Source organism: Protobothrops mucrosquamatus, unplaced genomic scaffold (genome assembly GCF_001527695.2).
Source record: "Protobothrops mucrosquamatus isolate PMUCROS unplaced genomic scaffold, P.Mucros_1.0 scaffold555, whole genome shotgun sequence".
In the NCBI taxonomy this organism is placed as follows: Eukaryota; Metazoa; Chordata; class Lepidosauria; order Squamata; family Viperidae; genus Protobothrops; species Protobothrops mucrosquamatus.
The window spans coordinates 515,174-530,633 of NW_015386858.1; the positions used below are offsets into that span (position 1 = coordinate 515,174).

At 40.9% G+C, this 15,460-nt stretch overlaps 1 protein-coding gene across 1 annotated transcript in view; it reads left to right on the forward strand.

The window, feature by feature from the left end:
• Nucleotides 1-15,460, forward strand: part of LOC107288509 (nuclear receptor subfamily 1 group D member 2-like) — a 43,772-nt gene that overhangs the window by 22,045 nt on the left and 6,267 nt on the right. Inside the window, exons 2-4 of the mRNA XM_015817136.1 lie at nt 11,442-11,732; nt 13,385-13,473; nt 14,534-14,678. Coding sequence (XP_015672622.1) covers nt 11,442-11,732; nt 13,385-13,473; nt 14,534-14,678 — 525 coding nt within the window. The remainder of the gene's footprint in view (nt 1-11,441; nt 11,733-13,384; nt 13,474-14,533; nt 14,679-15,460) is intronic.

Below are 15,460 nucleotides of genomic sequence, written 5' to 3' on the forward strand. Positions count from 1 at the left end.
AGGAATATAAAGAAAAATAAAATGTGCAAAAAGTAAAAGAGGAGAAATAAAAAGGTATTTAAAGAAGTAATTTCTAATATTTACAGCATTTGCAAAAATATCACTGCTCCCACCCTTAAAGTTACATTGCATACATCATTTCTTCCCATATCTAGCCTTTTCAATTGGTAATTTCAAAAGTATTTAACTCAGTTGTATCCATTTTTCAGCAAAAAGTCCACAAAAGATTTCTGATATTTTATAAACCTGCTAGTCTATTCTTGATTCCCTTAAGGCAGTGGTTCTCAACCTGTGGGTCGGGAACCCATTTGGGGTTGATCGACCATTTCACGGGGGTCGCCAAGCAAGGCTGTCCACCATTTTTTTTGTCCGCCATTTTTTCCCCCTTTTCCGGCGGGTGCCTTACCTCCCTTGGGCTGGGCCAGCTGGTGGTCGGCCTGCTCCGTCTCTGCCGCTTGCCAGCTACACCTCGGCCGGCGCAGGGGGCGGAACCACGCATGCGCGGCGCTCCCGGGCAGAGAAAGTTCTCGACTTACGACCGGTTGGGTAGTCCTCGACTTACGACCAGTTTAGTCCTTGACTTATGACCGCTTTAGTCCTCGACTTACAACCGGTTGGGGTCGCAGCATTAAAAAGGTTGAGAACCACTGGCCTAGAACATTCCTCTATTAAAGTGAGCTGATATAGGCAACTTACAACCATTCATTTGGTGACTATTCAAAGTTACAGTGGCACTGAAAAAAGGGACTTGCCACCATTGCAGCATCCTCACAGTCATGTGATCAGAATTCATGGTGCTTGGCAACTGGTATGTACTTACGATAGTTGCAGTGTCCTGGGGTCATGTGATTGCGGTTTGCAACCTTTCCAGACAGCTTCTGAAAAGCAATGGGGGAAACTGGATTTACTTAACTGCAGTGATTTTGCTTAACAATAATGACAAAAGTGGCCATAAAATTGGGCATAACTCACTTAACAACCACCTTACTTAGCAATGGAAGTTTTGGTCCCAATTGGGGTTGTAGGTCCCCTGTAATGCCTTTCTGCAATGGAATGCAACATCCTAAGCAGTTGGTGCCTATTGTTTGCCCATGGTCTCTCAAACATTACTTTAGAAAAGAGTTTGAGGTAATTTCTGGGCAGTGCTAGTGTACTTCACCAAACCAAGTGATAAACGTGTGGGACGAAAAATTTCCTTGGACTTATTCCAAGAACTAAGAGAATAGACTTATTCTCTTGTTTAGGTGCAAAATGGTAGAAGAAGAAAAATGAGAAAAGAGGGAATTTTTCATTTTTTCCCCAGGTCTTTTAAAATTTTTTTCAGGAAAAGCAAAAAATGATGGCAAGAACAAAAAGCCACCAATGAAATTTCTTTGGAATAATGAATGCAGTATATTATGGATTGCTATCCTTTATTCCTTCCACATGTTTTCTATTAATTTGTAATAAGTTTTATCAGTGCTTTTTTTCTAAAAAAAAAAAAAAAAGGTGCCGGAACTCACACATGTCATACAACCCGCCTTGCCTACCCTACAAGGTTCCATCCAAAAAAAGTGCTGGAACTCCGTTCTGGGTGTTCTATGAGAAAAAAAAGCCCTGAGTTTTATCTCAAATTCCAGAGTGCTAAATTTTTTGTAAATAGAGCANTTTGTTTACAATATTTTTTTTAAATGCAGAGAATCCCTTGCCTGGGGGTTAACTGGAATTGGGGACATGAAAGTTAAATTGCTAAAATCTCAACTAGGTCATTGCAAGCCTTTCATAATGCTGAGCTTTACTCAGAGAGAAGATAGGGGAATCCGTATGTTCTATTTTGAAGATAGAAAATTAATTGTGTTTACTTTCCCTTTGAAGAGCCTGTTCCTTCTGTTAGGAATAGAAATCAGAGAAATTTCCTCTACCAAGATGCATTTGAAGTAGCTATTGCTGCAAATAAAATGTGTTCCAAATACAAAACAGCCCGCAAGCCATTAAGGTAGCTTTCTTTACTTGGTCTCCAAAGGCCTGCCTGAAGACAGCATCTCCTAGATCTAGAATGCCTGGACAACATAAACAATCCATACTGCAGTGGATGAAGATTTATTTTCAAGAAGATGCCATCAAGCCAAGCTCACCTGGTCACTTTTAGGGCAGAACTGGACATTTTACTGCCCCTGGGCTACATCCTTCCCTTTGGTTGTCCCTGTCTGACCCAAATGAGGTCAGTTGGAAATTAGAAGTGAAATGTAAATAAGTATACACCATGCATGCAAATAGAACTGCATTGCTGTTATTTTGAAGGTGACTATTTTTTTCAATTTACATATGTGCATGGTGCATACATATGGACCTTCACAGTAATGTATTGAATCTATTGGTTTAGCCATCCACAACAGTCCCAGTTTCTCATATGGCCCCTTGGGAAAATTAATTGTGCACCCCTGCTATCACGCAGTGTTTCTCAACCTTGACAATTTTAAGGCATGTGGACTTCAACTCCCAGAATTCCACAGCCAGCAATGCTGGCTGTGGAATTCTGGGAGTTGAAGTCCACATGCCTTAAAATTGTCAAGGTTGAGAAACATTGTGCTATAGGGTTACATCTGCACTGTTTTACTTGCAATAGCAGTTTTCCATCCTTGCCTTCCTGGGCTTTTTCAGCTTCTCCACCATTCCTGATTTTTTCTAGTGCTCTCTTGTGCAGGTATTAAATGTTGGCCAAACTGTAGATTGGCCCAATCAAATGCTGGGAACATTTTTTCTGGTTCAATGGAACCAATTATCCCACAAGGCAGGGAAATAGCAATTTATAGATTATGTAGAGAAACAAAGAGGTGCTTCCAGGACCCAATCACAAATAACAATTTGCAATTTTTTATAAAACTTCTGAAGAACAAAAAACATGGATTATTAACAAGCAATTCTCAAAGCAGAAAAATATTCACACCCCTAATAGAGGATGGCTCTCCCTGAAGGTAGGTTCCTTCTATCTATAACTGATAAAGCTGGAAGTTAAGTATGAAAAACTTTTACATAATTTATCCACAACAAGAAAAAGGAGTTAATCCTAAATCAGCTGCTTCTCTGGGTGTGGAGTTCTTTGATAATGATACCACATGATCCTTCCAGGAATATACAGGCAGAGTGAAGACCCAAAAACAGAGACAAAAATGGAGTTTAAATAAAAATGGAGTTTATCTGCCTCTAGCCAGATACACCAGTTCTACAATTAGTAACTGGTCTACCATAATTAGAGTTCGTTAAACTATTGTTAACTGGACATGATTTAAAAGCAGATAGCAATTGTGTATAAATTTGTACAGGAAATACCATTAGATTAGGAATTAGGGGTTGGAAACCCAAGGTGGCTTGGTTTTGTTTAGTGCTTGTCTCAATTTTTCACCAAAACTTATGCATGTCCTTTTTTGGATGTGTGTGTGTATGCCTACAAGGGCATATTGAATATCCGGAACTACTTAGATTGGTCCCTGCAGTTTTCTTGGCATGGTTTTTTAGAAGCACTTTGCCCTTACCTCCTTTCTAGGGTTACGAGAGAGGAGTGGGCCTAAGGTCACCCAGCTGGTTTTGTGCCTAAAGTGGAACTAGAACTCAATCTCCCTGTTTCTATTATGTCACCTTAACTACTACACCCAACTGACTCTCTCTCAATGGTTCTTTTGCATGCCTGCTTCAAAGTGAATTCCATTAAATAGTACTTTGTCCAAGTTTTGGATTTCTACAGCAGAATGAACTAGCAGATACTGCTGTACAAAAATATAATAAACTGGGTTGTTGGTTTTTTTACTCTTGTAGATGAGAGATGTAATTTATATTATATTTAAAACAGCAACATCCTGGAAGTAGAAAATTAGCATGAAAGGAATAGCAGAAATAGAATTTCCTTATAGGTTGTCTGTTCTTTTTTTTTTTTTTTTAGGTAGCCTTTACACATCCTCACCTCAGCAGATGGCAGCACCTAACTAACCTTGTCTACTATCAGAAACTAAGATTCAGCCTGTGTTAGTCTTTGATGGGGAGGAGCTAGAGTTGTGGCCTGGAGTAGGAAGTTGAAAAAACTTATCAAAAGAAGATAGGGTCAAACCACTTGGTCACACTGCTAAAAAAAACCCCTACATATATAGTCAGCAGGAGAGCTCAGTTTGAAATAACACTTCTCTCTCTCTTTCTCTTTCGCACACATACACACAAATATCTCTGAGCTCAGTGTAAATCTGCCCCTTTCCCCCTATGCCGTTTTTGTATTTTGTATGGTTTCCTGTGATTTAATATGCTTTTTTCATGCAGTATTATTTCCTCTGAAGAAAAGGAGGATAAATGTTAAGTATCATTAATTCCATACTAAGGACTTAATTTAGTATTGTATATGCTTCATTTCCCTACTAGAATGAATGGAATTTCATGAAGGCTCAACCTTCACTAAATTTGATTGCTAGGTTTTTTAACTTGGTACCCTATCTTTTTTTCCAAGTAATTTTTAATTGTTTTAACAGTAATAAAAGATAATACAAAATGAGTTTAAAAGAAAAAAGGAATATAAAGAAAAATAGAATGTGCAAAAAGTAAAAGAGAGAAATAAAAAGATATTTAAAGAAGTAATTTCTAATATTTACAGCATTTGCAAAAATATCACTCCCCCCACCCTTAAAGTTATATTGCATAAATCATTTCTTCCCATATCTAGCCCTTTTCAATTGGTAATTTCAAAAGTGTTGTATCCATTTTTCAGCAAAAAGTCCACAAAAGATTTCTGATATTTTATAAACCTGCTAGTCTATCCTTGATTTCCTTAAGGGATCACAATAATCGGTGAAAGGCAGTGCCCCCCCACGTAGGCATCTACTATGGTAAGGATGTTGCATTCCATTGCAGAAAGGCCTAGAACATCCCTCTATTAAAGTGAGCTGCTATAGGCAACTTACAACCATTCATTTGGTGACTATTCAAAGTTACAGTGGCACTGAAAAAAGGGACTTGCCACCATTGCAGCATCCCCACAGTCATGTGATCAGAATTTATGGTGCTTGGCAACTGGCATGTACTTATGATAGTTGCAGTGTCCTGGGGTCATGTGATTGCGGTTTGCAACCTTTCCAGCCAGCTTCTGAAAAGCAATGGGGGAAACTGGATTTACTTAACTACAGTGATTTTGCTTAACAATAATGACAAAAGTGGCCATAAAATTGGGCATAACTCACTTAACAACCACCTTACTTAGCAATGGAAGTGTTGGTCCCAATTGGGGTTGTAGGTCCCCTGTAATGCCTTTCTGCAATGGAATGCAACATCCAAGCAGTTGGTGCCTATTGTTTGCCCATGGTCTCTCAAACATTACTTTAGAAAAGAGTTTGAGGCAATTTCTTGGCAGTGCTAGTGTACTTCACCAAACCAATTGATAAACGTGTGGGATGAAAAATTTCCTTGGACTTATTCCAAGAACTAAGAGAATAGACTTATTCTCTTGTTTAGAAGTGCAAATGGTAGAAGAAGAAAAATGAGAAAAGAGGGAATTTTTCATTTTTCCCCCAGGTCTTTTTAAATTTTTTTCAGGAAAAGTAAAAAATGATGGCAAGAATAAAAAGCCACCAATGAAATTTCTTTGGAATAATGAATGCAGTATATTATGGATTGCTATCCTTTATTCCTTCCACATGTTTTCTATTAATTTGTAGTAAGTTTTATCAGTACTTTTTTTCTAAAAAAAAAAAAAAAAAGGTGCCGGAACTCACACATGTCATACAACCTGCCTTGCCTACCCTACAAGGTTCCATCCAAAAAAGGTACCGGAACTCCGTTCTAGGCGTTCTATGAGAAAAAAAGCCCTGAGTTTTATCTCAAATTCCAGAGTGCTAAATTTTTTGTAAATAGAGCACAAGGAGAACAATTCAGCTCTTAGGCTGAAGTGTGAACTGATTTCAGACTCCCCCCCCCCCAAGGATTCAGCTCCCAGTTTGCTTATGGGATTGCTGATAATACTTTATTTTGGAGCTTGTTGGCTCTGTTTGCCATTAGGCATCAGAGGACATAATTTTGTTTTATGTTCATGTGGTTTATTTCTGCCTTTATTGTTGCTGTTTTCTGGTTTGTCAAACTGACCAAATTAAGAAAGCTTAGGTTTCTTAGGATTCTGCAGCTTATAGTTAGAGACAAAAATTACAACATTTTAAAGTTTCCATGTCTGTTTTTTCTTTTCCAGGCAAAAAAATACCCCAATTGTTTTCTCCCATGGCTTCAAAATTACTGAAAATATTACATCTGCCCTTGTGTTAGCATCTCTGGCGCTTCCAAAGTGATCCTTAGGCCTTCTCAGGGTTAGGCGCAATTTGCTTCCTTGATCATTGCAAACCTGACAATAAAATCAAGGGATAACTCATTAACGCTGAGGCCAAGAGCTTTATTGTTTCAGCTTTGTTATTGCTGAGCTTTCTCATTATTTGAGTTTATTGTTGTACGTTTGAAGATGGTTGGACCATCTTTCTAATCCAGGGAGGCGGAGTTCACGTATGCTTGAAGCCAAAGCAGAAAGACTCCTGATGACTCACAGCCGCCCTCTGAGCATGTTCTCATTGGATACAAGGCCAAAATGGTTTTAAAGTTGGCAGCATTCCCTGAAGCCCTTTTAAGCCCCACTATGCCTGTGAAAATGGAAAAGAAAGGCTGTTTATTTGGGGCACATGTTTTTCAAGCCAGAGGTTTTGCAGGATAGAATTGGTCGTGGAGGCGGTTGAAACTCCTTCTGTCAGTGGGAAGATCAGTGTAGAGAGATTCACTTGGAAAGTACATTTCCAGTTTTGCTGTGGGTTCCTTGTGGATGTGTTAGGTTTAGACACAGATGTAAGGGGAAGATTGGCTTCTGCTAAACCTCTGTGGCCCATTTTACAAAGTATTTATATAGGGGGTGAAAAAAATTTGGAGGTAGCAAAAGAATATGACAAATTATAATGTAAGGGTGGAGGTGAGAGGGTCCAAGAAGCAAAAGGGAGAGCTGTCTGTGGGGTAGGTCCAGACCTAGGTGGGAAGGGCATATGTTTTGTTTTCTTGATATCTCCCCAGTTAGGGAAGATCATGTTGCAATTAATATGGAAGATCTTACCAGGTTCATATCCTGAAGAAATGCCTAGAGCACGCAATATTGGGCTGGATGGAGAAATGGTTAGATCTGTTCCTGTTCAGCCAGATTGAAAACTGAGGGCTTTTCAGAAGACTTGCTTTAACATGCTGTTAACCACTCCTTTGAGTAGGCAGGTAGGACAACCTAGCCAGATGCTAGAAATAATAGGCTTAACTACCTGTCATGTTGCCCAAAAATTGGATGGCAGGTGCAGACTGAGGCAGGTGGATGCTCTCCTGAGACTTCTGCTTGGTGCCTCACCTCCTGCACACCTCAAAGAGAGCGAAATCCTTGTTTAAAAATAGTCCAGCTGATAGATCTCAGGCATGCTGGAGGTGAAGTAGGAGGGAGCAATCAACAAGTGACCTGACTCCGGGTAATCCAAATTTCCTTTATTTCACTACATAAAAGTTATCATATCTAGAATATACATATTACTTACTTAAATATAATCTTCTTATTTCATAAACATTTTCTATTTCTCATCCTAATACATCATCACTTACTAATTGAGTGTCCTTTATTATCTCAAGTCCATCATCTATATTATCTGGGCTAAGCAATAGTTCGAAGCGCAAACACTATGGATATTAAAAGTTAAATTGGAATATTGTAATTAAAAATTAAAAATTAGGTAAAACTCAAAACAGGACATGGATATGTATAAGCAAAAAATATATTGATAAATGCTTTAACTAAGTTTGTTATAATTAGAAATCTACTAGCCTAAATGTGATACAGCAAATGTTAAGGGAAATAGAGAAGGAATTTCTGATGATATAACCTGAGATATGTACCAAAGACTGTGTTATTGAATCACTGATTACCCAATCAGCACGCTGCTTTCCGAATATTTAATGTAAAACTGGAAAACCAATAAAATTTGTTTAAAAAAACAAAACAAAAACAAGTGACCTGACTCCTTGATTTGTTCTGCCAAGGAATGGTAGTACTGGCTGGCAGTGAATGACCAAAGAGGGCAGTTCTGACCTCACAGCAGGCAGTGACTGGAAAGAACTGGTAGAACATATAATTGTGAAAGGCTCCATGAAATAGCATTTATCACCATGGCACTGAGTGCTGCTGAGCCAGAATGGAATAGGCAAAATGGTGCCTTTTCCCTACCCACTTAGGACAACTTAAATGCAACCGTTCTGGTGCTTGTATGAAAGTCTCACAAATAACAAAAATACGGTCATTCAAAGCCTACTTTTTGGCAAAAAGTAGTGGAAAACCTGTAATACACCCAATGTTGATAGAACACACAGCACACAGCAAACCAAGTCTGTTTCCTGGTTTAAATTGAACTGTACATTAAAGGGCTAGGCCTCAGGAGAGCAATAGTTGGTTTTTTTTTAAAAAAAAAATAATACAAGACCAATGCGTTCTCAGAAAAGATCTAAGCCCTGTACTTTTAAGAAGACAAGTGCTATAAAAAATGCCAGTTAAGCATTACCCAGGCAGAAGCCAGGTATTAGACTTTGCCTACAGCCCAAGTCACATCTAATGATCAGAAGGGAAAGGTGAGGCCTACAGCAGCCTAAACGGGTGAGTTGAAGCTGGGCATATCCTAGCCTTGATGTCAATAACCGTATCAACAGTGAACAAAAATATTGTGTTAGAAGAAGAGAGAAAATGTTACTTTAAAACTGGAGCAGCTAAAAGTGACTAAGGTGCTTCCATCAATAACTGAAGATGAGACAAAAGCAATCTCGTGAAGATATGCCCCCCCCAAGTGGTTACTGGAGCTTGTTATGCTACAGTTACGTGGAACTGAGGAAGAGGCCTTAGGAGCACAGGTTAGCCTGCAAATCTGACCTAATAGCCTTTATCAGATAAAGGACTTTCACCTGGCTTGGACTACTTTAGTTGTGAGTTGACCTTCCCTAATTAATTCCTTGCTTTGGCTGGATGTCTGTGCAAGGTGGAGCTCCATCTTGATATTCCTCTATTTGTAACTTCATGACAGGCTGTTGCTTTATTATCCAATAGTCTTAAATCTGCTGTCTAAAATTATGGAATGGTAATCCTACCATTTTTAATTATTCCCTGGGAACCAGGGTGAAAAGCTCTGCCCAGAATCAAAAGCAATGCTGGCTTAGGAGTTATTTTCTGGAATGACTTTCTGCAGAGCTCTGGGATTTGTGTGTTTGTATGTCGTTAAGCAAACGGGATCAAAAGATGTCTGACCCGGAGAACCCGGTGCGAAGGCCGACAAAGGGACCGGAACAGGTTCTCAGTGTACCTCGGACGTACGCAAGTCGACCAGTAACCGAAACATGGAACTCTGCATGAACCGTTGTCGGTCTCTCGTCTAGTCTCGGTACGGATTTCTCTATAAAAAGTCCCATTTTCCCGGGGGGGAATGATGATTTTGGGTGATAGTGACCTAGTTCAAATCCAGTTTCCCAACTTCCTCCTCTCTGACATCCCATATATAGTTTGGCAGGCCAACCTGTTGGCACAAAGAAGGCTGGAAAAATGAGACACTTGTTTACTGTGTGTCTTACCAGGGGCAAGAATTAGAAGGGTGGCCTTAAATCACGAGTGCCGAATAAATGCTCATGTTGCAATTTAGCTGTGTGTCTCTCCTCTACTACAGCTTGTAGCGTATGGCAGGGTCCCTCTTGGGCAGGAAAGCTTGCCATCTGGGTACATAGCAGATTCTTATTTTTGTTTCTGCTAGGACTGAGTGGCAGTTCGGCAGCATAAAGGCTGAACTCTGTTGGTGGCCTACCGTCTTTGTAAAGGCCTTTCCAAGCTGCAATAGGAAAAATGGAGTCATCGTTTTTCTGTGTCCCTGTAGCAGTGCCAGGCTTAAGGTGGGGGTTGTTTGTTGTTTGTTTGCCATTTGTAAATGGCAGTTGAGGAATAAGAAGGATCTGTTTGCTTTGTGGCGTCTTGTGCAGTTACTATTGCATTATCCTTATTTTTTAAAAAAATTAAAAGGAATGCAAGAAGGTTGAAAGTGAGAAGATGCTGTGGCTTGGCTGCTTATATCCCCCATCCCCCCCCCCCCCAAGAGCTGTGAACAACTCACAGGAATTGCATACTCAAGGCTTTGTCTGGAAGCACTCTCTGATAATGTGAATGCAGATTTTTGACCTCTGTATGCTCCAACTAAGAATGTGATTTGTGTAGGCAGGCTGTTAAGGCCTGTGGAAATACAGCACAGCAGTGTCGGCTATTGTAGAAACTGCTTCCATTCTCTGTCTCTGCTTACCCACAGACAGTGAGACCTTCTAAATCACATGACATGTTGCGACGTATCGCGATTTCCCCCCCCTCCATTGATGGAGCTGGGGTGGGTGCGGTTTCAGCATGACGCATCAGGCCCGTGGGACGGCAGTTTGACCCCTCTGTTCTAAGTGCATGAATTCTGCTCTTCTTTGGCCAGTACGCAAAGCTAGGAAATGAAGGTTGTAGCTTTTCAGGTATAGTTTTCTGTTGCTTGGAAATGTCCTTCGCTTTTTCATATGTAGGAACTTGGGTTTCTTGAACGGGTGAACTAGAAATGCAGGTCTTATTTCTTTCAACAGACTACTGGAAGCTTGCATAGTTTACGACCCATCCAGCCAAACGCAACCTACCAGTCTTGTTTCAGAAACAACTTGCCTGTCTGCTTGCTTGGAATTGTAATGAAGGCAGGGAGGCATCTGGCAGGCCAGCTATAGTATGTGCTTCACAGATATTTGCTTTAGTCAGACATAAATCATGCAGGCATAACCCAGTGGGTTGATCAGATTGATGGTGGGGTTGATAGTAACATATCTCTCTATAAAGAGACTATCTTTATTTTGTTTGAACTACGTGACATGCTTGAGGCAAACCAGGGTCGGAATAGTGTGAGTTAAATCAGTGGGGTATTGGGTAGCGTCATCATTGGACAGGATATGTATTCAGTGGCTCATTATTCTTTCCCAAATGTGTGCTCTTGCAGAGATTTCCAGCCATAATACTGACTTAGAAGGCAGCCATGTTTTGCAGATTCTTCTTAACTCCCTCTGCAGTGCCATCCATAGTTCCTGGTTGTCGGCCTAGACAGATCAGGAATTGACTCCTCAGGAAGGCTAAAACTACTTTTACTGAGATTGGCTATAATAACTAGAATCTTGCAAGTCTGATTGTGCTGTACCACCACCACCACCTCCTCCCCCTCCAGTAAATTAGGGAGGTCTCTGCCTGACCTGCTTCCAAATGCTATTTTATTGTTCTGGACTTTTTATTGTCTCAGTCCCTTTTGCCTTGGTAAATAGTTCCTGCCTATCTCCATCAAAGTCATCTTTCTTATTCTGCACTGGGTTCAACTTCCCTCTTCCTTCTCATACACCAGGTGGCGTGATCCTCTATGTGGGTTCAACAGCTGGCTCCAGCCCCACTCCAGGCAGCCCTCCCAGTGGATATCTGGTGTCTTCACCCCAACACTCACTGCCATCCTCGTTAGAAGAGCTGACCCTCACCGAGATTGGAGCCATCAAGCCACAGCAGGCCAGCTCCCCCTCTTCACCCAAGGTAGCCTTCCAGTTTCCTGAAGGGATCTGCTACCCCAGCAAGGGCCAGCTACCCCCAACATCAAATAAGGTGCCTGCCGCCAAGCAGAATGGAGCCACCAGCACTTTCACAAGTAAGTGATTCTTCCACATATATCTCCTCTTCTCGGTTTAGTATAGGTTTTCTGACATACAAGAAGAGATGGAATAAGTCTTAGATTGGACCCAATGCTCGTATTCTTATTTTTCTGCATTTTCTGCTTTAAGAGCAAAAAAAGGAAAATCTTTGGACTACAAGGTGATTCTGGAAGTGATGGCTGAGAATTGAGGCTAAGGATATGAGTTACAAGCAAGGCTGTGCTTGCTAGGCAGTCTTAAGGAAGCCACAGATTCTTTTGCCTGTAGTCCAACCCTGCTCTTTCTGCAGTAAGGAATAATGATAGGAAAGTATTTGTATGGATTTATTTGAAGCTTGAAGCTTCTGAATGCTCTTCAAGGATAATCCCATATAGAGCGCATTGCAGCAGTCCGTACGTGAGATGACAGGGATTGAATGACTGAATGCAAGGACTCCTGATTCAGGAAAGGCTGCAACTGGAGCACCAACTGGAGTTGTACAAAGGCTCTCCTGCCATGAGTGCCACTTGCTCTTTGAGCAGGGATCACAAGTCCAGGAGAACTCCCAAGTTGAGAACTGGGTCTATCTGCGGTAGTGCAACCTCATCCTGAACCAGATGGATTAAAGTCCCAGATCTAGAAGCTCAAAAGCCATTCGATCTTGTCAGGGAGATTATTTCTATGAAAACTACAATTCAAGATAGTTAATAATCATTCCATTGTGTCTGTGCGGACTTGGAGTCCTGATAGAAAGACCAAGAACTGTTATTCTCCTTGAAGGTAATTACTGCTCTTTTGGGTGTACTCATTTTCTGACTTAATCAAATGTTAAAAATCACCCATTGCTCAAAACCGTTTTGCTTCAAACAAAAAAGTGAACCATTAAAGAGGGCATAGATCCACCCAGTCCCTTGAAATTTTGAAACCCTCCTTATTGGAGGTATAATATTGTTTTATCTACAGTAAGCTTTTGCAAATATATTGACAAGGTTCCCATGCAGCATTAAGCTTTTGGTCCCTTATGACAATAGTGAATCATGGCTTTTGAATTTTGGGTTCTGCTGAATGTGAGAGGTGTGAATTTAGTCAGTTGTGAATTAGTCAGTAAAACATGTTTAAACAGGTGGTAGTCCAACGTGCAAAGTCTTTCTGTACAGATGTGCACGTGGCCATTGTTATTTCCATTTTAAATAAAAGTTCAGATGGATTCCATTCTGATGGAGCTAGTTTGGCACTGTCAGCCCTTCCCAATTGTTATTCTCTAAGTCTGCTGAACTTCCATTTCCAAATCCTACAGGCATGCTGACTGGGATTATAGAAGTTGACATGTATTGCGTCTGGAGGACAGCAAGTTGGGGAAACCCAAAGGTCCTTTTTCCAAGTGGCATTTGGACTTTCTTGGTTCTTTTCTTTGAAAATGTTCCGTTCTGAACCAAAGAAGCTTCTTAGATGAGACGCAAAACGTTTTCATAGTAAAAAAAAAAAAAAAGAAAGTCCGGCTTCCTGATGGAAAAAGCACCTTTGGGACAACCATGACCTGGGTAATTGAGAAGCTCCATAGACAAGTTAGGAAAAGTTACTTCAGTGGGCCAGGACAGAGAAGAGAGAGATTGGATCAGAAACTTGGGCCTGGCAGGGAATTAAGATCAGTTCTTCTCTTCCTTTGCAGAGACTGGTGGGATGGTGTTGCTTTGCAAAGTTTGTGGAGACATTGCTTCAGGCTTCCACTATGGGGTTCACGCTTGTGAAGGATGTAAGGTAGGTGCATCTTCTTGCTTTCTTCCTCTTTTGTTTGTTTCTATTATGACAAGTCTGTAGAAGACTTAAAAACATCTTTGTTTAAAAATAATTCAAGTTGAAATGCTCAAGGTGGATTGATTGATCATGTGCCCTGAAGGTGATGTCAGTTTTTAGTGACGATGTAGATGGGTTTTTCTCCAGGTTGATCTTTTCCTAATCTGGTCCTTCAGATCTTCCAGTGTACCCATTACCACTATAATTGAGTCCATCAACCTTGATGCTACTCATTCTTTTCTTATTTTTCTTGCTATCTTTCCCAGCATATAAATTTCCAAAGTATGATAATTTGAATCTGGTCACTTCAGTCTCTGCTGAAAACCCTGGGTGGTTTTATTTGATGACCCACTAGCTTGTTTTCTTAGCTATCCATTGGTGCACTCGGGAGCCTTTTCAACACCAGTGTTCAAAAGAATCAAATACCCTGTTCTTTCGAAGTCTAAAATATTTAGGATACCTAATATGAAATCCTACACTGGCAGACCTATTGGCGGCATGTGCAACTTGAATCCATATTGAGTTTTGGTTTTGATTCCAGGCTAAAGAGAAATTAGTTTAGTTGGAGTCTCCATTAACACACAAATTGGATTAATTTATTAATCCACAAGTTGGATTCTCTGTTAGCTGTTTGATTTCTCTAAAATAAGAACCACAATACCAATAATTCTCGACTTACAACCAGAATTTCCACTGCTAAGCAGTAGCACTGTCCAGCATCTTCCAGTCCTTCAGCAATTCAGTTGGCAAAACAAGGAATGTTTCAGCCATGTATTTTCTTCCAAGTAGCTAGAGCCTACCAACTTGCCAGTTGCTCAGTTGACTCTCTGGAATCCAAGGGAGGATAAACTAACTTTTGTTTTCTTAGATGTCTTCAGCCAACATTAAGAAAAAAAGGCATGAGGGATACCCCAAAGCTGACACCAAGCAGCGTAGAAAGCTAAAAACCAGTAGATTCATTTTACATGTGTCCATTTGTTGGTTCACCTCCTCTTTCCCCATTCCTCTTTCCTGGTGCCTTCAGGGTTTTTTCCGCCGGAGCATCCAGCAGAACATCAACTACAAGATGTGCGTGAAGAATGAAAATTGCATGATCATGCGTATGAATCGCAACCGCTGCCAGCACTGCCGCTTCAAGAAGTGTCTGGCGGTGGGGATGTCAAGAGATGGTAAGCAGCATCTGGGTAGGGCTGGTCCCTCTTTGCGGCGGTGTGGGTCTGTAACTAAAGGCTTGAAAGCAACTATAATGAATTCAGTTTGATTGACAGTCTGTAGTCATGAATGTTTGCTTCATGATCAAGCACATTAGAATTAACTGGCTAACACTAGAGCCATTCACGTGGATTCCCTTTTGCTTGAATAGCTCCGAGACAGAAAACATGAAGCAGGAAAATCTCTGGAAGGCAACGTGCTCCATTTCCATCCTTGGAAAAAACCACTCAGTTCCATCCTCCCATGTCCTCAAATTGCACTGCCCAGATTTAGCTACTGAATTTTGGCAGAATGATTTGTTTTGAAGCTCTTCAATGATGAAAATGAGAAATTTGCCTCCCGTATACTTCCTCTGCCCTTTGCCCAGTGTTATAAATCACAGTGGTCCCTAGCACTGGGAAGGCTGTTCACCCCTTTTTTTTAAGGAACAATAACTTGATGGTTGCCATTGCTAAAAATGATTAGGAAATGGCAGAGGGTGGTAGGGAAACAAGCAAAGGCTGGGCTGATAGCAAGACATTCTTCAGTGTTAATGTATTTAAAGCAGTGGTTCTCAACCTGTGGGTCGGGACCCCATTTGGGGTCGATCGACCATTTCACGGGGGTCGCCAAGCAAGGCTGTCCGCCATTTTTTTTGTCCGCCATTTTTTCCCCTTTTCCGGCGGGTGCCTTACCTCCCTTGGGCTGGGCCAGCTGGTGGTCGGCCTGCTCCGTCTCTGCCGCTTGCCAGCTACGCCTC